This window comes from Nicrophorus vespilloides, unplaced genomic scaffold (genome assembly GCF_001412225.1).
Source record: "Nicrophorus vespilloides isolate i.1.1-1 unplaced genomic scaffold, Nicve_v1.0, whole genome shotgun sequence".
Lineage (NCBI taxonomy): Eukaryota > Metazoa > Arthropoda > Insecta > Coleoptera > Silphidae > Nicrophorus > Nicrophorus vespilloides.
The window spans coordinates 29803-56280 of NW_017098574.1; the positions used below are offsets into that span (position 1 = coordinate 29803).

At 31.0% G+C, this 26478-nt stretch overlaps 3 protein-coding genes across 3 annotated transcripts; all 3 read left to right on the plus strand.

Annotated features, from left to right (window-relative positions):
- Window positions 1–4037: 4037 nt before the first annotated feature.
- On the plus strand, window positions 4038–8450 carry LOC108562793 (tryptase-2-like). Its single transcript, XM_017921233.1, has 3 exons — window positions 4038–4212; window positions 5731–5958; window positions 7494–8450. Exons 2-3 carry the CDS (start codon window positions 5732–5734, stop codon window positions 8425–8427), a joined length of 1161 nt encoding a protein of 386 aa, XP_017776722.1. The 5' UTR covers window positions 4038–4212; window position 5731; the 3' UTR covers window positions 8428–8450.
- A 537-nt stretch (window positions 8451–8987) lies between these two features.
- LOC108562779 (tryptase-2-like) lies at window positions 8988–15935 on the plus strand. The gene is made up of 3 exons (XM_017921210.1): window positions 8988–9006; window positions 14539–14772; window positions 14924–15935. Exons 2-3 carry the CDS (start codon window positions 14540–14542, stop codon window positions 15855–15857), a joined length of 1167 nt encoding a protein of 388 aa, XP_017776699.1. The 5' UTR covers window positions 8988–9006; window position 14539; the 3' UTR covers window positions 15858–15935.
- A 2789-nt stretch (window positions 15936–18724) lies between these two features.
- LOC108562789 (proclotting enzyme-like) lies at window positions 18725–24969 on the plus strand. Its single transcript, XM_017921226.1, has 5 exons — window positions 18725–18850; window positions 23474–23764; window positions 23818–24156; window positions 24214–24640; window positions 24704–24969. The coding sequence occupies exons 2-5, from the start codon at window positions 23475–23477 to the stop codon at window positions 24899–24901; spliced, it is 1254 nt and encodes a 417-aa protein (XP_017776715.1). The 5' UTR covers window positions 18725–18850; window position 23474; the 3' UTR covers window positions 24902–24969.
- Window positions 24970–26478: the final 1509 nt, after the last annotated feature.

The window sequence follows — 26478 nt, forward strand, 5'->3', positions numbered from 1 at the left end:
TATTATGTGTATTTTTGAATATGTTTCACTATACGAGTAAAAATTCGGAAATTTTGTAACGGATTAAAGTCGTTAAGCGAGGTTCCACTGAAATTGTTTTATTATTTTTTAAATTATAAATAATAGATGGCGCCATTCTCAACATTCTGTTACCAACCAATGTATAGTCATAACAGTTTGCTGCATTATTTCCATATTCAATTCAGCGCCATCTCCAAGATTATTTTAGAAAACTTATAATTCAATTACTTTGGCGCTGTTTCCATTTATAGTTCATAATTAAAGCTTTAATGCAGTGTTCTTCAACCTGTGCACTCAGCTGTAGTACACGCAATTTAGATATGCCTAGTAGGGAATAATATTCTAGAAAATGTACAGAAAAGAAAAATTACCATTTAATTTGGTTAGTAATTCAATTTACGAAGTTGTTTGATCAAATATTGGATCTAAAAATTTCTGGCCCCACAGGTGTCGGCAATATTTTTGGAGAAAAAGATCCATTTTGAAGAAAATAAGTCTATGAAGACATTAGGATTGTAATTATTTCTTTTGAAAAGCTACCAGCCTACGTTCTAAGACCTACAATTTCTTATTATAAGAGCCGTATGCGGTTTCGGAGCCGCGGGTTGCCGACCCATGTTTTTAACCAATAGTTAAAATTATGATCTACACTTATTTTACTTTGGATTTCTTTGAAAAATAATTTATTTAATAATCTTTTAAAAATTTCGTGGTACACCGATTAAATTTCTTGAAAATCTCTGACATTAATTATGTTAACCAATTCATACAGAGTTAATTGATAATAATTAATAGATGGAAATGTTACAAATTAACAACAACAACAAATCAAATTTTTATGATATATCAAAGCTTCATTATCAAATGGTATTTTATATTCTTTATATAATTCTTTCTACTTCGTCTTCAAGGCTTTATTTATGTTTGTAACAAAATAAAAACATAATTAATTGCATACAATTATTAATATTTTTACAATGTCTTGTTTGTTTTAATTGCTACTACTTTAATGAATGTTTTCAATATCATAGAATTTGCCTTAGGTGTGTAGTTTTCAGTTTTAATAATTGTGTTTTCGAAATTATCTGAACCGGCTTCCACAATGTTAAAATGAGTTCCAAGTAGTAAACAGATTAATTATTTTATACTATCATTAAATATAGCCTGCTCTCAAATATTTGTAATTACGAGATAAACGTGATGAGTTCAAGCTAATTCGTGGTACAGGTGGAACTACCGAAGCAGTACTTTATGATTACGCAATCGCCTGGTTTTACTTGTATATATGGATATTACATCACGAAAAAGACATTACAGCTACACTTTGTTTTGTACTCTTCTATTGTTTTAAGAAGTTCTTGGCCTTGTCGTGTATGTTTTATACAATTACCTTAACAGATTTTCAATTTAACTGATTCAACGAAATTATTCATATAAAGAATACTCACTGAAAGGATTCAATTATATTCTACAAACTTTACATGTGTTGTATTCAATTTTGGTGGAACGTGATCATTATTAATGTTGCGTAATAGTAAAGTAGATTTGAGTACTGTTTTGTTTACTGCAACTGTAGTAATTTCAAGGTAAACTACAAGGGCAATTTGGTGGCTCTGCTGTGCATAACGAAGTAGTCATACAAGTACTTACATAATTGATTACTTGTATAAATCTATGAAGTCAATGATCTTTTATAATAAATTATGAATTAAATATTTTCGTGATCAATTTATTTATTTGATAATAATACAATTTTATTATATATTTCATTATTGATACAATATTTATAGGGTTTGGAGAAATATTTCTAAATTTTTATAAGATATCTTTTCTCAGAAATTTCATCACTTTGTTATAATTTTCCATTGAACTGTTCTGAATGCATTTAAAAGTCAATTTAATATTTATAAAAATCAATAAAAATATACAACTTTTATAAAAATATAGATTTTAAATCTCTAAATAACAATTTAAATCTCAATTTAACTTTATTTATTTATTGTTAGTATTCAAATAAATTGGGTTGGCAAGAAAAAAACTTTAGTTTTCACAATTAGATAGTTACAAATATGTTAGTTTTGAAGGATTTCTGTCAATGTTATAATATTTAAAAGATGTCACTTTTAGCTTCTTTTCTGATAGTTTGCAATTTTAACAGAAGTGCAGAATTGAACATTTTCGACATATTTCATATTCTAATTTCTGTAAAGGCAAGAAAGCTGCTGAGACTCACTAAGAGATATGTGAAGTTTATAATGTTGATTGATTAACATGCACGTGTCAGAATTGGTTTAGAAAAATCCATTTTGGAAATCCATGTTAATAACGTTCTAATCTGACTTACTGAAGTTTGTTATTAAATTAAATTAAAGTCATAATAACTGGGCAAGAGATTGCAGATAGGTTAAATGTATCACAGGCAACTACTGAAATTAATAAAATGTGTTATTGAAAAAAGATTTGCTCAATATTTGCAATATTCATCTCAATCGCAATGAAATCGTCACTTTCTTTAAACAAATCATCACTTCCGGATTTTTACTCGTATAGTGAAACATATTGAAACATACACATAATATGTGTACACAAGTTTCAAAAATGATGTAGCAGTCGCGCAATCCGGGACTTCTCTTCTCATCGTCACTCGTTATACAAAACGTCGCTCGTTAAGCGAGTCATTTTTCTTACAATTAATTTTGCTCGTTAAGCGAAATCATCGTTATGCGAGGTGCTCGTTAAGCGAGTTTCCACTGTATTAATGTTTCTACCGCTCCCTAGATCTCTGTAGCACCTACTTTGGGAATCACTGGTCTACATATCAATCGACAATGATGATGATCAATGCATGATGTACTAGCACAAACCACAAATCAAAAGCTGTACATCATGCTATCAAAGGAACCAAATGATCAATTCAAGTGTTTACTGTAAACAACTAATAAAACTATAGGAAGCAATCAAAGAAAAATGGCTTAATTGGGAAGTAATGTCTGATATTAAACCAAAAACTTTTTTAATAGTCTTTCACTAATTAAGATGACTTGAAATCACACTTGTCTAGTTTTTAGCTGATAAGCGCCAGAATTTTTATGAGCTCGGACTAATGAAGTTGCCGGAAAGATGACAAAAGGTCATCGGACAAAATGGAAAATATATAATTGATTAAAGTTCATTATTTCTATACAAAGAAAGAATTTTAATTCACACTAAAAATAACTTTACAATTTAAAAAAATAATTATTTATGATAGTATTCGGTCATAAATATGACTATATTACAATTTTATTCACTGGATATTATTAATAAACTACATTAGTTAATAAATTATGGAAACATTTTTAGTTAAATTCTTTTTTAATTTTCATTTAATTTATATGTAAAACTTAATTAAAACAATATTAATACAATAATAAAATTGGAGAAATAACTACAGATAAAAAGAGTGAAATAAAAACATTTCATATACAAAGAATATTATTTTATATTTATTCTAAATATTATTTTAATATAAGCATAGTTCTGTTGAAGCTATGTTATTTCTTTTGTGTTGACACTTTTTTTTTGTTTGGAAATATCGAATTTAGATAAACTCAATGACACCTTTCGATTTTGAACTGCATTTGAACAGATGAATTGGGTCACAAGAGATCTGGATTGGTTTTGCCCGGTTTCGAAAACGGTCTTCGGATGAATCCTTGATGGTTTCCAAAAAGAAACAAAAAAAAAAATAAATGACAAGAATCGAGAAATACAGATGTTGTTCTCAAGGTTAACCATCATCGTTTAATTATCGCCGGTCTACGATGTGAATTTTTTGATAAAACTTGACCTTTCGGCTAAAATGACAATCCGAAGAGACGCCAAAAATAAAAAATAACGAGTAGAGGAATCAAGAGTTCGAAGAAGAGAAAAGTTTAGTTGAACGATACACTACGCAGGTCAGGACTCCGATGATGACCAATTTTCGGGGTGGGAGTTTTTATTTTCCTGCTGCAGTGATAATAACAAAAATTTTGTTGTGAAGAGAGTCCAGTCTGGTCGGCATTCAAGCAGTGGCGACGGCGGCGCGCACGACTACATAACTGCTCTCTCTCTGTTCCAAGGATTTCGAGTTTTTTTTTTGTATATATATTTATACCATATTTTTCTTGGATCCATCATATTTGGTAGCATCAGGACATCTTTGTTCAGGTAAGCAGCAGCAACTTTTTTTTTTAACCATGTATTCAAACGCTATCATCAAAAACACATTTTCCAGTCAAAGTTCACGCTCTTCTGATCATCAATTGCTATCACAATAAATTATATAATAATAAAAGTGTACCAGCTCATACAGTTTTGGGAATAACAATAATTTATAAAATATGTTGTTACTATTATGTTTACATTCGATTCATGGACAAATTTCAATTTGATGTTTCCGCGATTTCTTTCCTCATACAAATCGTATACTCAATTAATATTATATTACTTCTAAATTGCTTTTTTTAACCATTCCGAATTCATTTATATCAGTACAATATATTTAATTACTTTTTGCTTCAATATTATTTTCCAAATAAATTTGTATTAATCAAATACAAATTTTAATGAAATTATCAACAATTTTCAAAAAAATAATTAAAATATTTGTAATTTCAAATATAACTTTCCATAAATCTAGTTTCAAGAACTTTTTTTTGGTAGTTTTGCGAAAAGTCTTCAAATTTTTACAGGAATAATTAGAAAGTTTTGTTTCTGGAGTTTTTCTAAGTAAATTTCACTTTCTTCGGGTAATTTCGAATTATTGGATTATGGCCCTAAATTTTTCCGTTTCAGTAAATATTTCTTCTATTGAATAATTGTAAATGGTAATTGTAAACAACAAATGTTATAATTTAAAATTAAACATTATTTTCTGTATTTAAAAGAGGAAATTAGTGCTGAATCAATAAAAATATTATAGTTTTAATTTATTTTTAATTAAATATAATTCTTTCTTTAAATGCAATTCGTTCAAGAAGTAAATATAAAATTAATAATTAAACAAAAATTTTAAATTTTGAATAAAAATATACATATCATACATGTATTAATATAAAGTTATATAACAATAGAATACGGTCATGGTAACTGCATTTTTATATACTCGAACTCTCAAGAATCATAATTAAGTATGTAAACATTGATACAATTGATTATATAATTCAAGGTATAATTCAAACATTGAAAATAGTTATTGAATATAGATAAAATTCTACCACTTGGATAAATTTCGTATAATTTATCCAATTATTGAGATGCTACTACATCCAACGATATTTGTATAATCATTTGCTTGTCAAGGTCGAATAATACGTGAAACCGGCAGTCGATAATGCACGATCTGCCAATGAGAAAAAAAAACCTTTTCTGTTGCATAATTTTCTGCGAAGAAATTGATATTTGACCTTCGTTCCTTCATTTCCATACGTTGATCAGAGGTCTCTCTAATCACAAAAGAAGTACTTCTATTACCACAAGTATTCTATTTACTTCCAATCAATTAAGATTCTGAAAGCTATTATCAAATATATGAGCTGTAGCTGAAGGTTTATACTGGAACTTTTTGGCACTACATTAATTCAGATTTATTCATTTAATTATAAGAGTAGTGTTGATATTGAAATGTTTGAGCTGTTAATGTTAATCAATATTGTAAACATTTATTTATCATTATTTATTTTTCAGAATGAGACAATTCTTAGTCTTGGTCTGCACTCTGGTGGTCGGTATTTCGGCCCAGAGTTTGGACGATTTGATCTCCCAGATTTATAAGCCAACGACTGATTCGCCCAACCTGCAGCCAGGTCTTCCCGGAATCGGTGGTACCGGAGATACTTGTATCTGCGTACCATACTACCTCTGCAACAGCAACAACACCATCAACACCAACGGAGAAGGTCTCATCGATATTAGGTGAGTAGCTCAAACTGCCCACAGTCACTTCACTCAATCAAAACTACTTCCAACCGGCCCCAATTTCCAATTACTGCTAATCGTTATTATTTAATAAACCAATTTTGCGCTTCCCTGCATAATTCAGAACCTGCACAACAAGCAGAAGACCAAAATTGTAAAACTTGCATCTTAGCTACACATTTCTTACCATAAATTAATTCATTTTTAGATTTAAAAAGTGCAGAATTATATACTATTTAAAATAACGTTTTGAGTCTTAAAAAATAAGAAATTATGCATATTTTATCAATGTTTTAATATTATATTATTTAAATTTATTTAATTCAAAGTTACAATTTGAAAATGTAAGAATGCTTATTTAATTAACGATACACTTTAACATTGAAAAAGAAAGAAATTTCTTTCAATAATTATAAAGAACCGATTTATTATGCATTTTTTCTGAAACACAAACACGCTTCACCTTATTCGGAATTATCCTTGTTTTTCTGATTTGTTTTCCATTTTTGAATTCGTTTAACATTGTATTTTAACAAAGAAATTACCAATGCGGTTAATCTATATTTATACGTACTTAATTAGGATAATCCGTTAATCCTGTTTTTCAATTGCCGTTTGAAACGAATGCAGTTTGGGTTTTCCGTGATCAAATTTAATTAAGACGTGAAACCCGTTTGTTTTGTGAAATCTCGAGAAAATCCCCATGTTTTCAACTCGCGGTCGACGTTTGGTTCAAGTCAAAAGATAAAGGTATTCATTCATTTAGATTAGTTAATATTTGTTCCTTAAAGATTTCTATAATTAGATAAAATATAAATTAAATCAATAATATCTATATTTTTCAATATTATTATTGCTTAAGTTAAATTAGTTTCATCTAATTTTTAATTGCAACAAATTATATATAATTAAATTTTTATTGTCACATTTTCTCTTCTTAAAAGTATTTTCATTTTATTCAAAAGATTTTACAAAATTTAATATATTTCTATTCATATTTAAAAAATAGTTCTTCAATATTTCTTCCGTATTTGAAGGTCATAACAAAATTGCTTTAAGCTATATTTTTAATTGCAGCAAAAAATGTTTCCTGGTTATGTTTTTTACTCGAAGCTTGCAAATTATTATTTTTTTAATTAATTTATTGTCTATATTTCATTAATTTATTATTATGCTAATTTGGATTTCCATATTAAAAGAACTTTTATAAATATTAATTCCGTATTTAAGCTTAAATATAATTTAAATCACAATAACAAATTGAATTGAATTAAATATTGGGTTAATGAAGTTTGTCGAAGGTCAAAGTAAGGTTGTCAAATTGTCGATTTCTGATGTTTTGAAAACTGTTGTAATTATTTCGATATACGTAGAAAGTATTTAATTGGTGACACGTATACGTGATTGAGAGGTCAGCGCGGATGGGAATTCCCCGGCTCCGGGGAACTCGTTACGAAACATTAACAAAAAGTTTAAAAAAACTAAGCGTGTTTGCATGGAATTTCAATTTGTTTGTTTACATTTACTTTCAGGATCCAAGAGTGCCCAACTTCATTGGAGTTCTGCTGCAACAAACCCGACATCACCGAGCAGAAGATCACGCCGAAGCCGCCAGTGAAGAGGATCGGTTGCGGTTACCGTAACGCCGATGGTATTGGTTTCAGGATCAGCGGAGACGGCGACAATGAGGCTCAATACGGTGAATTCCCATGGATGGTAGCTATTTTGAGGGAGGAAGTCGTCGCTGATAACCCAAACAAATTGAACGTGTACCAATGCGGAGGAGCCTTGATCCATCCATCCGTCGTCTTGACCGCCGCTCATTGCGTGAACGGTAAGGATAAGAAGTTCAAGATCAGAGCTGGCGAATGGGACACGCAGACCAAGAACGAACTCTTCGAAAATCAGGACAGGCTCGTCAAATCAGTCATCGTGCACAACCAGTACTACGCCGGAGCTCTTTACAACGATATCGCTTTGCTGATCTTGGAAACGCCGGTGGTTATCGCTGAGAACGTTGATGTTATCTGCTTACCTCCTCAAGAATTATCCGTTGAGAATACCAGATGCTTCGCAACCGGATGGGGCAAAGACGTGTTCGGAAAGGAAGGCAAGTACCAGGTCATCCTGAAGAAGGTCGAGCTTCCGATCGTGAGCAGACCTACCTGCCAGGATAACTTGCGCACCACGAGGTTGGGCAAGTTCTTCGAGCTCCATAACAGCTTCATCTGCGCCGGCGGTGAACCTGGAAAGGATACCTGCAAGGGTGACGGTGGTAGTCCATTGGTGTGCCCCATTCCTGGTAAACCAAACAGGTACTACCAAGCTGGAATTGTTGCCTGGGGCATCGGATGCGGAGAGAAGCAAATTCCTGGCGTGTACGTGAACATCCCTCTCTTCCGCAACTGGATCAACGAGCAGATGGCTGCAAACGGTTTTGACACCACCTCTTACAGCTACGAATAAATTGAACAGCATCTTCACATCCACATATGTTGTTTTGTATGTTTTTTACTTCATTAATATTATTCTTTTTTTTTTCTTTTTTTGAAATAGCCTGAGAAATAAAACAATTTTATAATATTACAATCTTGTTTTTCAATCTTATGATCCTCAACTTCTTTAACAAATAAAAGAAATTTTTACCTTTTTATGTGAATCTCCCAATGGTATCTAAATAATTAGTGATTTTGGAGCATAGACAAGTGTTGAAGATAAGTGAAGGTCACCTCGATAACAGATTTACAATTTCGATTTCTTAACTTTCTCATCTTCTTTACCAGTCATAACACAATTTTCAAACGCTTTCGTTATTCTCCGAATAAGATATATAGTCTCAGTAATAAATTGGTGAATTTCAAGTGTAGACACGAGTTGCAGGTAAGTGAAGGTCATCGCAATAACAGATTTACATTTTGATTGCTCAATTTTACGATCATCTTTACCAGTTATAAAACAACTTTTAATGCTTTTCATTAATCTCATAATAAGATGTATAGTCTCAGTTATAAATTGGTGAATTTAAAGTGTAGACACGAGTTGCAGGTAAGTGAAGGTCATAGCAATAACAGATTTACCTCACGGCAATTTATTGATTAACACCAATTGCCTTCGGTTTATATACTAACAATCGCATTAATTAGGTGACATTTTATTAATATTTCCTAGAAATATTATGAAAAAATAATTTCGGACAAATAGAATAAAAATTCGTAGGAAACACTGCATTTTTTGTATTTTTTTTATTATTCATAATCAATATAAAAAATATTCAAAATAGAATTGAAATAATTAACATATTTACATTCTTTTCCTACATTATAAATCCGTTATGTTTCTTTACTAAAGAGAAAAAAACTGATGTCTGCAACATTTTTATTACATTAATTTTCACTTAAAATATGCAAATATATATTTTTTTTCACTATTTACTTCTCTTATTTTTTCAAGAAATATTATAGACCAGTGTTTCCCAAACTGTGGGTTGCGAGTTGATTTTTTGTGGGTCCCGCCCAGATTTTGTATGTATATTTCTAAGTTTTAAAAATTAAAATTTAGGTAAATACAATTAACAAAAAATCTTCATATTCCGGATGGACGTGAGGTCCCGCTTCCTTTTTGTATAGAGAAAGAACTCCTTAATTTCTGCTCTCCTTGAGCCTACATTGTATCAAGGAGCCTAGTATATTTAGCAAACTTTGCAACGTTACAAGATATATTAAATTACAGTAGTGTTGGGTGAGTTGGGGCCATAAATTCACACCGAAATGAAAATCTGAAGTGGTGCATATTTCAAATAATTCAAATATCTAAATTCTATATCAAACCACCCTCCGCTAGCATATATTCTTTTTTATGTGCATTTTAAAAATTCAATGCGTTGAGAATGAGCAATGAATGGGTCGCAATGTTTAAAAGTTTGGGTACCGCTGTAGTAGACTATTCTACTATAACCGGGTCACTAAAAACTTAAGCTAGACAATTCCTACAAAATTTACTAGCCATAACAAAATCGCATAGGACAAAAGCGCGCAAACAAAAAATACGTAGTAAAATGACCCCGTCAAATGCACGAGAATTTGTATGTTTTTTTTTTTTTGTAAATATAAACCCCACCCAGCTGTTAGTGAATATGGAAATAACTATATCGCCAAATTGTTTGTAAGTATTTTTAAAATACAAAACTCACCCAACTGTTAAGGAATAAAAATGGAAAAAAACTAAAAAGACAAAAAAAGTACCTAATATACCAAAATTAGCGATTATAATAAAACTAGTTCGAAATCAATGATAACAAAATTTCTAATGATGATGATCTATACAAAAACCAATAAACTAAGATTTTATAATAAAATAATAACAGATAATATTAAGAAAATCATTATATTATCTGACTGATGTCGATTCCGAAGACTATTTAAAAACCAAGTAAAAGAAAAATATGTAAAAAAAACATTTTGGTAGTGAGGATGACTTTCACGTCAATAGATTTTAAAGGATGTATGAGGTTTCAGATTTATTTACAAGGAATTTTGAAATCTGCTGAAGCGTTTTAAATAAAATATTTTCCAATAAAAATTGTAATGTCGAGAGAAGAAATTGTTAAAATTTCGACTAAAAAATAATTTTCTGAACTGTTCCGAAGATGAATTTTGAAACTTAGATTTTTTTATGTCGCATTGTATTTGTTTTAACATTATTTTCTTTATTTGATTTGTTGGTTGGATGTCGTCTTGTATATTAATGTTATTAACATATTGATGCTCTGCGATTCCACTATTCCCTTTGTCTATGTATCTGCTTTTATTCTTGAAACTGTTATTGTCCATCCATTTGGTTGAAGGTCAATTTGCTGTACTTCATTTATTTGACTGTCCATTCATGATGAACGATGGTCCTGTAACTGCAGGCACCGAAGGAGCTCACATGGCATGGCTGGGTTCGAACTAGCGTTCACAAGGTTGTAAGAACCTGATTTTGCAAATTCAACGTCCAGAAGGAATTGTTGTTTTTTTCATATATTTTATAATTTTTCCTTTGACTTTATGTTTGGCTAATAAATTATTATCATATATTGCTATTTTTTAATAATTTGAAGTTCCGCCACTGGATAAACCAGTTTTCAGGGTGGGAGTTTATTTATCCTGCTGCAATAATAATGAAAAAAAGAATTATTGTGAAGAGAGTCCAGTCTGGTTAACATTCAAGCAGTGGATACGGTGGCGCATACGTCTACATTTTTATATATATTTATACCATATTTTTCTTGGATTCATCATATTTGGTTTTCAACCCTACTTTGGTAGGTAGCATCTGGACATCTCTGTTCAGGTAAGCAGCAACACATTTTTCTATCCATGTATTTAAACGCTATTATCAAAAACATATTTTCCAGTCAAAATTCACGCGCTTATGATCATCAATTGATATCACAATAAATAATATAATTATAATAAAAAAAATTATACCATTATAGTGTATGAGCTATAATGAGTTATCGGAATAACAATAATTTAAAAAAAAGTTGTTACTTTCGATTCATGGTCAAATTTCCAATTTGCGTTACTTTTTTCATAAACATTTTTTAACATTTCAAATTATTTTAAAATAGATAATTAGTCTAAATCTATTTAATTACTTCAATTACTGTTTCGATCAATATTGTTATTTTTTCATTTTTCTAATAAATATATACAAATTTAATACACTTATATAATTATATTCATTTATTTAAATAATAATTAAAAAATATAATTTTTATATATTTTTCAAAAATGTCCATAAAACAAAATTAAAAGTTTTGTGAAAGATTTTAAATTTATTTGCAGCAATAAATAGAATGTTTTGTTTTTGGGGTTTTCAAAATAAAAGTCACTTTCATCGGTAATTTTGAATATCTTGATTATGACTCTAAATTTTCAGTATCAGCAAATATACCTTATATTGATGAATTGAAATTATTGAGAAATATTTATTCAAAGCAAACAACAAATATTTTAATTAATTATCTAATATACACGTTTTTATTATTAATATTTCATTAAAATTATGATTTAAAAATTGTTCTAAATTTAGAATTCCACTAGTTAATCAGGTCTTCTGTAACTTGTTTCCACGGCTTGAATATTAGAAGGCGGTGTCCGAACGGGATTGGGGCAGCGATCCCGCCAGCTCTGCTGACACTATTCAAGGCCTTCGTATTGTCTCGGCAATTCAATTTAAAATATTCTTTATTTCTTTTAAAATATACATTTTTGGAGGTTATTTAGAGGCCGGTATGGGCTTTAGTCTTTTACGGTTTTAAGAAAAAATATTTTACAATGTGTATTTATAAAAATAATAAAAAATTAAATTAAAAAGCTGAAGTGTGGAGTTTAGGTTTTTGGAGTTGGAGGGAGGAATTTTTGGTTTCTGGGTCGTTAGAGTCGGCATTGCGTGCGTGATTTTGTCTTTGGGTGTTTTGGTGAGAGATGTTACCGAAGAGAGATGGAACAGTGATAGGACTGTGTGTTCAAGAGGAGTGTTTGTAGTGGAGGCGAAGGATTTTTCTTTACCATTTTCTTTGAAGGATTCTTTTAAATTGTTGGCGGGGAACGGTGGTGTAAAGTGTCACAATTGTAGGTGTGGAGGAGGGTTTTGTAGTAGTTGGATTGTCTCGGCTGGACAAAGCTTGTTTTATATATGTCATTGCGCTAGGACTATAATCAATATGATAATATCGCATTCAAAACCAGGTGAATCATCCTACCTGCCGTAAACTCAGCAGAGAATTCCTTCCTTCTTTTGTATAAGAGAGTTGGGAGACAACATGCTACTTGATCTAACATTTAGAAAGTTCTCTAAAAACAGACAACAGAGTTCGGTAACTCGGACTTGTTATATAACCTGATGTTTGACAAGTTTGCGGAGTAATTCATCGACACGGATGGCTCAATTCGTCATAGATCTGATTTTTATAACATTTGCATCCCAAAAGCCAAAATCAATGAATGTGGAAAACTGCTCCAAATGCTAAGCTGAACTATAGGAAGAATATTTGGATTTCGAGGGATACAAAATTTGGAGAGGAAAGATGTATTGTTCTCTTTGGATTTAAGGGAAAGCGATAGGTATCTATTGAGAGGAACAGTGTTGGTATTCATATAAGGGAGGTCATTAGAGTAGGTTATTGGAATGTCGAATTTTTGGGAAAGAAGAAGCTACGGAAGGTTCGAAAATGACCAAATCTGGATTTAAGAAGTTTCAAATGGGAATTGAAGGAGGATTCCTAGGTATTTTACAGAGGTCTATGGGAAGGTTACCAAAAGTAATATGCCTGGTATGACAATGGGATAATACTATCATGAGGAAAAAAAAAGAGCTCTGTTTTGGAACGGTTTATTTTGAGACAGCACATGTTGGACTAAGGATGCTGAAAAGAGGTTTTGTGAGTTCTGGATCGATGATTGAAAAGTAGAGGCGTGGGAAACCAGGGTAGTATCATCAGCATATTGAAACATATTCAAGTTAAGATCGAAGATATTGGGATCGGTTTCTTTGTAATTATTTGTACTCTTATTTAATTTGCATTAGATTCGCTAAAGAAGTGAATAGTTTAAAAATTAAACAAAAAATATATCCTTGGAAATCAATGTTTTAATTAAATTAATCTATATGCATTATATATATATATTTTAAGATATAAAAAATAAGCAGAAAATTTTAAATATTTTAATATAAAACATAAACTAACAATGAGCTAAACAACAATAACAATAATTGAATACAGTAACTGCATTTTTTTTCTATATTCGGACTCTCAAAAATTTTAATTAGTTGTGAATTGATAATATAATTGGAGGTATATTAAATAAATACTTATTGAATATAAATAGATTTTCAACATTTTGATAAAATCCAATTATTTGAGAAGCTACTGCAGCCAATAATATTTGTATAATCGTTCGCTTCTCAAGGTCGAATAATAAGTGAAATCAATGCAATCGATAATGCACGATCTGCCAATAAAAAAAAGACCTTTTCTGTTGTGATGAAATTGATCTTTCACCTTCATTACCATACGTTGATCATTTGAGCAGAAGTCTCTAATCACAAAAGGAATACTTCTATTACAACAACTATTCTATTTATTTATGATCTTTACTTGTGGTCTTATGACCAAAAATATTCCACTTATTGCTAAAAATTGGCAGGTTGTGAATAACAAATAAAATTACTTTCATTAAATTAAGATTTTCAAAGCTATTTTCAAATACAGTGGAACCACCTCGCATAACGTGCATTTCGCTTAACGAGCAAAATGAATTGTAAGAAAAATGACTCGCTTAACGAGCGACGTTTCGCATAACGAGTGACGCCTGCTACTTCATTTTTAAAACTTGTGTACTCATGTTATGAGTATTTTTGAATATGTTTCACTATCGGAGTAAAAATCCGGAAATTTTGGAACGGATTAAACTCGTTAATTTATTGCAGATTCATTAATTCATTCATTTTGAAATGTTTGAGATGCAGTACAAAACTTATGTTTAAAATCGCATATTTTCATTAATTATTTCTTTATATTTATTTTTTTAGAATGAGACAATTCATACTCTTGGTCTGCACTCTGGTGGTCGGTATTTCGGCCCAGAGTTATGAAGATTGGATCTCCCAGATCAAAAAGCCTAATGAAAAGACTGAATCGCCCAATCTGCAGCCAGGACTTCCTGGAATCGGAGGTACTGAAATTAATTGCATGTGCGTACAATACTACCTCTGCAACAACAATAACACTATCAACACCAACGGAGAAGGTATACTCGATATTAGGTGAGTAAATCAAAGTGTCCACAGTCACTTTACTAAATCAAAGCTACTGCAGTTCTCCTTCATGGAACTCGTTACGAAACATTAACAAAAAGTTTCAATAACATACGTATTCGCGTGGAGTTTCAATTCGTTTGTTTGCGTTTATTTTCAGGATTCAAGAGTGTTCCAGTACCGTGGAGGTCTGCTGTAATAAGCCCGATATCACCGAACAAAGAATCAATCCGAAGCCACCAGTGAAGAGGATCGGTTGCGGTTACCGTAACGCCGATGGTGTTGGTTTCAGGATCAGCGGCGATGTAGACAATGAGTCTCAGTACGGTGAATTCCCATGGATGGTAGCTATTTTGAGGGAGGAAATCGTCGCCGACAACCCAAACAAATTGAACATCTACCAATGCGGAGGAGCCTTGATTCATCCATCTGTCGTCTTGACTGCTGCCCATTGCGTGAACGGCAAGGATAAGAAGTTCAAGATTAGAGCTGGCGAATGGGACACGCAGACCAAGGACGAACTCTACGAAAACCAGGATAGACCCGTCAAATCCGTCATCATACACAACCAGTACTACGCTGGAGCCCTTTATAACGACATTGCTTTGCTAATCTTAGAATCGCCTGTAGTTATCGCCGAGAACGTTGACGTTATCTGCTTACCGCCTCAAGAATTATCCATCGACAATACCAGATGTATCGCAACTGGATGGGGTAAAGACGTGTACGGAAAAGAAGGCAAGTATCAGGTCATCCTAAAGAAGGTAGAGCTTCCGATCGTGAGCAGACCTACCTGCCAGGAGAACTTGCGCAGCACAAGGTTGGGCAAGTTCTTCGAGCTTCATAACAGCTTCATCTGCGCCGGCGGTGAAGCTGGACAGGATACCTGCAAGGGTGACGGTGGTAGTCCATTGGTATGCCCCATTCCCGGTAAACCAGATAGGTACTACCAAGCTGGAATAGTTGCTTGGGGTATCGGATGTGGAGAGAAGCAAATTCCTGGAGTTTACGTGAACATCCCTCTCTTCCGTAACTGGATCAACGAGCAGATGGCTGCAAACGGTTTCGACACCTCCTCCTACAGCTACGAATAAATTGAGCAGCACATCCACATATTTTGTTCTGTTTACTTCATTAATATTATTCTTCATTTTTTCCTTCTTGGAAATAGTCTGAGCAATAAAACAATTTTATAATACTAAAATTTTAATTTTGCAACCTCAATTTATTTAATAAATAAAACAAATTTATACTATATTCGTGATTCTCTCAATAACATCTATAATCTACTATATATATTGATACATTTCAAGTGTAGACAAGAATTGCAGGTAAGTGAAAGTCATAGGAATATCAGATTTGCCTTCAATGTATTTACTAACCACACTTGCATTCATTAGGTGACATTGCAATATTTCTTAGGAATGTAATAAAAACATATATTTCAAATTATAATTTCATCAAACAAAAAACCAAATAAAATTTGATTTGAATATCATATGTACCAAACTGTACATTTTTACTTTTCTTGACAAATTATTCAATCAAAACAATATTCGTTTCTTATTTAGTTTATTAAATTTTTCACCAATCAAAATAACACTTTTATTGTACACTATGCATTTATTAATATTCATTTTCAATAAATTACATAATGACAAAAGATTATATTAATATTTCTTTGGAAAAAAATTATTAAAATATGACTAACAAATTAACCAATTTATTAAGAATTATAGCAAATAAAATTATTAATTTCGAACAAATAAGATTATAATTTACATAAAAACGTGTTGCATTTAGAAAAAATACCGTTGTTATTTATTATTCATAATTAATATAAAATTTATTCAAAATTTAATTTAAATAATTAACATATTTAAATACATTTCACTAAAATAACAAACAATATCATAAATCCGTTATGTTTCTTCACTACAGAAAGAAAAACTAGTGATTGCAATGTATTTTTTACATTGTTTGGTTTTCCAAGAAGTATACTCAATTATTCTTATTAAAACTATACAATCGCTACAAATGTTCAACTAAAATTGGTTTAGGTATATTTGTTAACCCCAAATAGGTACGAAAATATCAAGTAAGGTGGGTAGTGCAAATTTCCCAGTCACTTCATTCAATCACAGCAACTTCCCATCGACCGCAATTGCAGTTACAGCAATTATTTAATAACCATAACCCAATTGTATGCTTCCTTGTCTCAATCAATTACTCACTACATTTTTTAAACTATATACCTATTTTCAACACATTCAACAACAAACAGTTTTAGTAGTAAATGGTAAAAGATTCTATGACAATGGATGGAATCACGCAAATTGAATATACACAAAAATTAGATTTTTATCAATATAAAATCAATATTTAACATGCAAACAGTTTTCAATGCGCAATTTAATGCATATAATCTCCATTAATTAATTAAATTTATATTTATCCAATGAAAAATATTTTTGAGAGCGGTATTCCCAGCTAGGAATCAACATATGATTGTAGCATAAATGAGATGTCATAATCTTTCTGGTTCATTTACTCATTAATTGTCAACACAATGTTTTATCTATACATTTGATGACAACAGTTGAAAAGTATTTTTTCATTACATTATTATTTTTTTCAATAAATTATACTTCTGAAAATTTGAAAATATTTGTTTTCTAATGATACTTTTAGTTGGGTATAATCTTCATTTGTTTTGTCTTAACAACAGTGATAGTTATAGATCTGTATGAATTGCTGTTTCAATGTAGAAATATATGAAGACTTTTGGGTATAGTTCTTTTTATTTGGTATATCAATTGTAGATACTAGTTTTCAGAAAATACATCAATAATTGTAAGTGATAAAGTTCCTTTGAATGTAAATATTTTGGTAAATAGTTCAACACGGATGAAATATAGATTAGAAATCTGACGTACGTGAAATTTCCATTGATAACATTTTAGCTCAATAAATTGGGTCAAAGTCATTTGGTGAAGAACGATCAAAATTTTAATATGTAGAACATGTTTGCAATTGTTTTTCATAAAAAAAACCTTTACATATCCATCTATGATACTGACAGTTGTCAATTGAGTGATGAGTCAAGTTGTAAAAGCATGTTTGCAGTTGTTTTTCATAAAAAGATAAACCTTGACATATCCATGTACTGACAGCTGTCAAATTAATCATGATCAAAATTTTAAAAGAACATAAAAAGATGTCTTTAAGAACCTTAAATTGGTTTACTGTAATTTGATGAAAGACAATCCAAATAATGAGTCTACACATTGAAACTGTTGTATACAAACGTTTCTTTTATTTTATGAAAAGTTGATAGAAAAATCAAACGTAACCTGTAACTTCTTAATGGTTCTTATCCTTTACTTATTGGTTATTTGTTGAAACTCAATGGTAGATCCAGTGGCTTATGTCGCATCAGTCGCTGTGTTGTTAGGCTATTGTCCAGAAGATTGACAGCTAGTACATTTGGATGTCTGTCTAGTCTATTTTGGTATCGGCTACTGTTTTTCATAATTGTTTCCTCTACTGTTTCCATTTGAAGGTCCTCATTAATTCTTATTCTTGCAATTTTCCATCAGCTGAATTAAAGAAAAGATATATACTATATCATCTTGAAGAAGGTCATTACAGACAAAGCTACCTGTTCTTTGAGCTTCATTAAAGATTCGTATGCGTTGAAGGTAACCAGGTACCAGGATTTGATAGAGTGCCAACCTGATCAAGCAGCATTGGAAACCTGCTCCTATACCTACATGCAAATTAACCATCAACTCACAATTTTATTAAGTGTTTTTTTTAATTCTTTTCCAATATTATTATTTTTCTGTGATAGCCTCTGTAATAAACAATTTTATTCCAAAGAATTTTGATCTCCTTGCGACCCCAACGATGCAAGGTCATCTCTGATCACGATAAAACGAAAAAGCATTCGACAGTTTTTCGTCGTCCACATATACATATAGTTCTCTACGCTCTTCAGTCCGCATTGCAAAGCAAACGAGATTTGCACCCGTTTATTTACTTAGACGCATTCTGGTGGATTTGGAGTGTAAACACGGAGTTGCAGGTAAGTGAAGGTCACATCAATAACAGATTTACGTTCTGCCTCGTCGCAAATTGCTTATTAATACTAATTATCTAATATCGCCAACAACAATTATCCATGTATTCATTAAAAGAATAACATTATTTCAATTGTAATTGGAAATTACATTAAAGGAAAATCTTTTGAAGAAATAATATTGTATTTATAAAAAAATAAAGAAACATTTACTTATTTCTAAAATTAGTAAAAATTAAATTAATTTTATAATAAAATTTTAAAACACAATAAAACTATTGTGTTTTAAAATTGCTCTTACTTTTTGACGGTCAACATTCTTTGAATAAATCTTATTGTATTTTATGATTAATTAATTATTGTTTAGTTTTTTCACATAAATGATGACAATATATCATTATTTAATAAACAATCTAAAATATAATAATTTATTGTTTTTATTTCTTTTCATTATTTACTGTCACTATTTGACAACTTTTTGAATCCATCAGGTGCAAACATCAATATTCGAGTCGTTTGTAACAATGATCAACAATCTACATCGAGCTATGAATTAATTATTGTTTTAACAACACACAAAAGAATAATACATGAAATGATATAAATTATAAATCTTGTCAGCAACATTATTTAATATTTCAATGTCATGCTGTTAAAACCAAGACAACTTTTCGATATGGTGTTATGTGTAGTATACATACATATTTTTTTTAATTCCACCTGAGATTTAAGTGGAAACGAAACACGTTTTATTGCTTAATATTTCTCGGGAAATTTACGGTACGTGATTTTTGTGAATAATTAGCATAAAATAATATTTGTTTTATTTATTATTAACAGTTTTATTTTGATCGTGAAAAGATTTCGGCTCATATTTTTACATCCATTTAAAAAAAAATAATGATGAACTCATGGAAATAATTAGAAAACAATATTATTGCAAATGTTTCTCTTGTTTCAAGTAACGTTGATAGAACAGTCAAACATAACCCATAAGTATAGAGATGACATATCCATATACTTTACTGAGAGTTGTCAAATGAGTCAACATCAAATGAGTGAAAGTAAACACAAACTAAACAGGTTTAATGAGGTTTTTTCAAATAGACAATAAAATACATGTTCATTTGATAATTATAAAATATTTAATTTATTGTTTTTAAGAAATAGAATTAAAATTCTCAGAATATCTAATTTCAATTTTGGAAAAGTTTTTCAAGTTCAACTGAAGTTTAGAAGTATTTTTTTTGTTGATTACACAATGCCATTTAATTATTTAAAATGTGAAATTAATCCATAAGTTTATTAACGTTAAAATATCCTTATTTTTTTTATAAACGTCATGTTCTATGTAGAAGCACAAATCCATAATTTAATGGAAAGTTAATAGAAAAGTCGAACATAACCTGAAACTACAGACTTGACATATGTATCAATATTACAGACTGACAACTTCAAATAAGTGAACGTCAAACAAGGTTAACATTTGAGAACCTCATCTAGTCGTTATCACGTACTATGTTAGATACAGGACTCCAAACAATGAATAACATAACCCATAACTATAAACATGACATATCCATATACTTTACTGACAGCTGTCAAATGAGTCAAAGTAAACACAAACTAAACAGGTTTAATGAGGTTTTTCAAATAAACAATAAAATACTTGTTTATTTGATAATTATAAAATATTAAATTTATTATTTTTAAGAAACGACATAAATAGAATTAAAATTCTCAGAATATCTATTTTAAATTTTGGAAAAGTTTTTCAAGTTCAACTGGAGTTTAGAAGTATTTTTTATTGGTTACACAATGCCATTTAATAATTTAAAATGTGAAATGAATCCATAAGTTCATTAACGTTAAAATATCCTTATTTTTTTTATAAAGGTCATGTTTTATGCAGAAACCCAATTCAAAAAAACTCGTGTTGATCATTTTATTAATTTTTTTTATATTTGTAGATTTATATTGAAATTTCTACAAAATTTCATGAACATTAATTCGATTCGCAAGTACTTAAATTTATTTAATACACAAAAATATACACTTTACATATACAGTGGAATCTCGTTTATATAGCACCTCGCATAACGAGCAAAATGAATTGTAAGAAAAATGACTCGCTTAACGAGCGACGTTTCGCATAACGAGTGACGATGAGAAGAGAAGTCCCGGATTGCGCGCCTGCTACATCATTTTTACAACTTGTGTACACAAATTATGTGTATTTTTGAATATGTTTCACTATAAGAGTAAAAATCCGGAAATTTTATATTTTTTATAAAATATTAAAATTTATTAAACTCAAAACAATTTTACTTACAAAACAAGATCTCAGTTAACTAAACCTCAGTTATAAAAAACAAAAAATAGTCTGAACTGAAGACGAACAAATATTTTTAATATAGTAAAGGCTTTCTTACAAAAAGTATTTATAATATCTCAAGTATTTAAAAAATTTACTTTAAAAATGGAAATTTGTCTATCTGCTAAGTATGTGAAGTAGTTTTGAGCAATCATAGAATAATCACCTCTGTCTAGTCATCAAACTAATGGAAAAATAATCTATCTAAAAACATCCAACTAATAGCCAAAAACAAAATCTTCGAAAACCTGTTTATCGTGTTATATCTTCCTTTGCTCAATTTAACATCAACATAAATTGGTAAACTGCACGCAGCGCCTGTCGTCTATTGATTATATTTTTTCTTTTAACATTTGTTAATTCTTCGTGACTAAGAAATTATTAACAACACAAAAAAAGAGACTACACGTAGAATGTAATAAATAGCGAGGTCTCTGAAGAAATCCATTAGCATACGGAGATAACATACAACAATCTTCTCAATTTAACAGTTATTATTTGTATAATCATTGAAACGCAACTTCCTCCTCCGCTTCGTGCTATTCCACGAAGGTTAAACCATAATTTCGACGTAATTAATGTTATTATTTAGTTTGCTCCACCTTAAATCGTTCTATTCAAAAATACATTGCAATTTTTTTTGTCTTTTGTACTTGAAATATTTACAAGAAATTTTAGAGAGACGTCAAGAAGCAATAATTCTTCGAAACTGTATGTTTATTCATTAAATTATCGAACCATTAACATTCTCAGAATTGTTTATTTATGATAATTTCCCACTTTATTTGTTTATTATTATTACGTTCAGCAAATATTGCAAAAATATTTATGAAAATCCCATCTCGAAATTCCATCCTTTTTGGAAATTACCATATTAAATAAATAATTTTAATAAAATTCTGTGCCACTGTTTCATTTTCGTTTCGTATATTTTTTTTGTTTTACTCTCATTGTAATTTACACCAAATACGTATACATCGAATCGATTCGGAAACCCGATGACCCAGGCCCAGATCCATACAATGGTGAGGTGATGTGGTAATCACGAACAAAAGTACAGACAAAAAAAAACAGACAAACAAAACATTCGTTGCGTAATTACAAATATTTCATTCATTACCAATACGACTTTCCTATTATCCATTTTGTGTTATTTTTCGAATATTTATTTGTTTGTCTTTTAATAATTGAGATTTCTAGGTAATTGGACTTTCTTGGTTGCTATTGTATTATTATATCGAATTAAGATAATTTAAATCAACTGAAAAGTGATTGAACTTTAAACAAACACGTTTTGTTCTTAATCAATGTTATTTTTATATAGAATCGTATAGAATTGTGACATAACAAATTTTTTTGAGCTGATTTAATTACATACAACATAAGTGAGCATAATAAATTATTAAAGGATTGGATTATATTAAATCTTAAAGGATTATTCTGAAGTTTGATTCATTCTATTAGTTGGTTACTCTTTTCTTAGTTTGAACTTCTTTTTCAATAGAAAGATTAAAGAATCCAACAAAATTACAAAATTATATGAAATTACAGTTTGTTTAACGGAATTATTTTTACCTTATTTAAATTTAGTTTGGCAAAACGGGGTAAATTATCCCCAAAATGAATAATGAATAATAAAAGTGAATTCTTATGGTAATGACGATCAGCAATTAAAATAGGTAAAAACGTTTCCCAACCCCTGTACTACATAGATCAGCGGTCCCCAACCTTTTTGACCTCACGGACCACTAAACTCAACATAATCTCGCGGACCATTACAAAGACTTAAAAACAGGTCCATATGCTGAACCTCATTCATTTCACTGTCCATCTGTGATGAACGATGGTCCTAATGCTGCAAGCACCGAGGGGGCCCACAACGGGCCTGGCTTGACCAGGATTTGAATCTGCGTTCACTAGCTCGTGGGTAGGACGACTTAACCATTCGGCTATTAGTCGCCCTATCATTAATCTTAGTGTTATTTTATCTGCAAACACTCGAGAAAATACGTTTTTAGTATTGCTGTTAAAGGTGACTAAATATTTTAAAAAATAGTTCTTCGATCATGTTTCCAGCTTGATTTGTTTATAACTTTGTAGTATATAAAATTTGGTATTAAATTATCATAATCTATGACATTTCTCAGATTTCTTTCATATTGTATGCTTGGAATGTGATAAAAAGATTTACAATTTAGTTTACTTATATGTCGTGTTGATGACTCTAACTAATGGTTGGTCATTTTTTCTCGTAGCATGCAGAAGGTTTTGATGCTCTGTTCCTTCGTGGCTTTAGTTTATGGCCAAGAGGAAGATATTGGTAAAGCGATAAACAATGTGTTCACGAAATCCCCACGCAATGTATGGCAATTCTTGAGCTCAGAGCAACCTGACAGAAATATCGAGTCTTTGGGTGCTTTTGATAGATGCGGTGAAGGAAAAGATAAAGGAGTGCACGCTTGCGTTCCATACTACAACTGCGACGCAAGAACATATACCATTATAGAAACAAGAACAGCAGGCACTAGAATCTCGATCAATATAAGGTGATTGATTATAACAAATCCAAAATAGTAGATTGTAAAAATATATACGTTAGGTTTGGTACAACTGATTGCGCTCATTACCTAGAAGTGTGCTGCGCCATCCCGACTACCAATGAGTCAACTCTATCTTCGGCAGATCCGAAAGAACCTGTAGTAACCTCGCCGATTCCTCCAGTCACCCCAGGAGGAGGCAAGTCTTGCGGCATCAGAAACTCTGCTGGTATTGATTTCAAGCTCATGGAAAAGCGGAATGACGAAGCCGAGTTTGGAGAATTCCCCTGGATGGTTGCTATTTTGAGAACCAATATAGTTAAAAACGAGTCGCTCGATGTTTGCGGAGGTTCATTGATCACTCCAAACGTGATCCTGACAGGAGCCCACTGCGTTCAAAAGTAAAGCAATGCAGTTTTAGTGAAAGAGGAAGCATTTACACTAGTCTTATTCATTAGATTCAAGACTGGAGATATCAAGGTGAGGGCGGGCGAGTGGGATACTCAAACCACAATGGAAAGAATCTCGTACCAAGAGCGCGCCGTCGCCGAGATCATCATCCACGAGCAGTTCCATCCGCAAACTCTGTACAACGATGTCGCTCTTCTGATTTTAGAGAAGAAGTTCATCGACGCGGATAATGTGAGAACGATCTGCATGCCAGCTCAGAACTTGAAGTTCGAGTCGAGGAACTGCTTCGCCATGGGTTGGGGCGAAGGCGTGTCGGGGAAAGGACAACACGGCATCTTGAAGAAAATCGAAATGCCCATCGTTGAGCGCGATAAGTGTCAGGAGGCTTTGAGAACGACGAGGTTGGGTCAAGTCTTCGACTTGCACAGCTCTTTCATTTGCGCTGGAGGCGAGGGCAAGAAAGACACCTGCAAGGTAATCTTGAATCTTCCGTATTTGTAACTGCAAGAGCTGAACGATTCTATTCTTGTTGTTTAGGGAGATGGAGGTAGTCCCTTAGTATGTCCAGATCCGCAGAATCCTGGACGCTATCTTCAAGCAGGAATCGTTGCTTGGGGAATCAATTGCGGCATACCTAATGTTCCCGGCGTCTACGCTGATGTCGCACAATACAGAGACTGGATAGACGCTGCAATGAAACAACAAAATTTAGATATTAAACCATATATCGAATAATTACAAACTCACAGAAACAATTTAAATAATATGCTTTCCTTTTAATCCAAAATTTCAACTTAGTTCGATTAGCACAAATATTTTCGAATTTGGATATTATTTATTATTTTTTATAAATTATATGCTAGACACATACATCAGTGTTTTTCTTGCTTCTTATTTAGAAAATACCAATCCAATTATGTATAAAAACTTTGTAGATATATGCACACCTTCATATAATTGCTCAACGTTGATATCTAAAAAGGCCATATTTTTTTCTTTAATTTCAATGTTCTACATTCTCATTATTAATGAGTAATAATATAAAACATAAAAATTAAAAAAATATTTTTCGATAAAAAAAAATGAAATTATTATTCTATGTTAAACAATGAAAAATAACAATAAATTACTTAGCATAAATAAGTTCAATAATAAAAGTTTGCGTCACTCTTCAGATAAACACGTTTGCCGAAGGTTCGAATCTTGCAAACGGTCGTAGCTTAGAGGTCGAAGGATACAACAAGGTCCGATAAATCATCATTAAATTGATAATAAACCAAGAAAACACTTTGAATATTCATGTTCTCGAACGGTAGCTACAATTGCGATGAGCGCATATGTAAATTCGAGCGGAATATGGAGGACAGAAATTCCCAAACTACACACAAATCCCGGTGAATCAAGTAATTTCACTATAAAACCGGAAGTCTCACGTGTTCGTCCAACAGAATTCGACCGCATTTATTCCCCATTATGGTACAACAATTTCGATGATAAGATTCTTGTATAAATACCGGCTTCGAATCGGTATTTCCAGCAGTAATCTTAGTGCGAATATCTTGAACCGATTAAGGCTTATAACGCAGAGAGACTCACTTCTCAAGGTAATTACGCAATGAATAATAAGACTAAGGTAGCAATTAATGTTAATTAATACGGAGATTAAAGTGTATAAAGCGTTGCGGATTTAAACGTATTATTGTTTTATATTGCGAACTTGAAAAATTCTGTCTTATAAAACTGTAAATAAACTCGTTCAAAATAGAAATAATCTTTGTAAAAGTTCAATGAAGCTATCACTTGTCATTAACAAACAATATCTCCATTAAATTATTAACTTTGAAGATTTTTCATGCAAAAAATAAAATAAAAAAATAATTTAAAAATTAATATATTTAAAAAAAAAATAGTAAACGACACTGACCGTATTATGTCAGATTAAAACAAGTTTATTACTAATGAATTCACTGAGTCACACCTCTTTCGATTATAAATGTAATTGCTGAAACAACAAATCTGCACGAGACAATTTTTATCTTGAAGTTAATGAAGATTGTGGCCAATCGAAGCTATTTTTGGTTTCGTCTTCTATAATCTATATAACGACTATATTTAACCATTTGGATCTTGTTATTGCTAAAGAGAATGTGGAGAAACCCAAACTGTGTATCATATAAATAACAAGAAAGAAACCAAAAAAAGACGAATTTGACTATGATGAAATAAGAAAGAATATTGATTTAGTTTTCTATAATCTGATCTAAATTAAGTATCAAATTCATTGCATTTGCATTTTGTTGTTTCTAATTAAC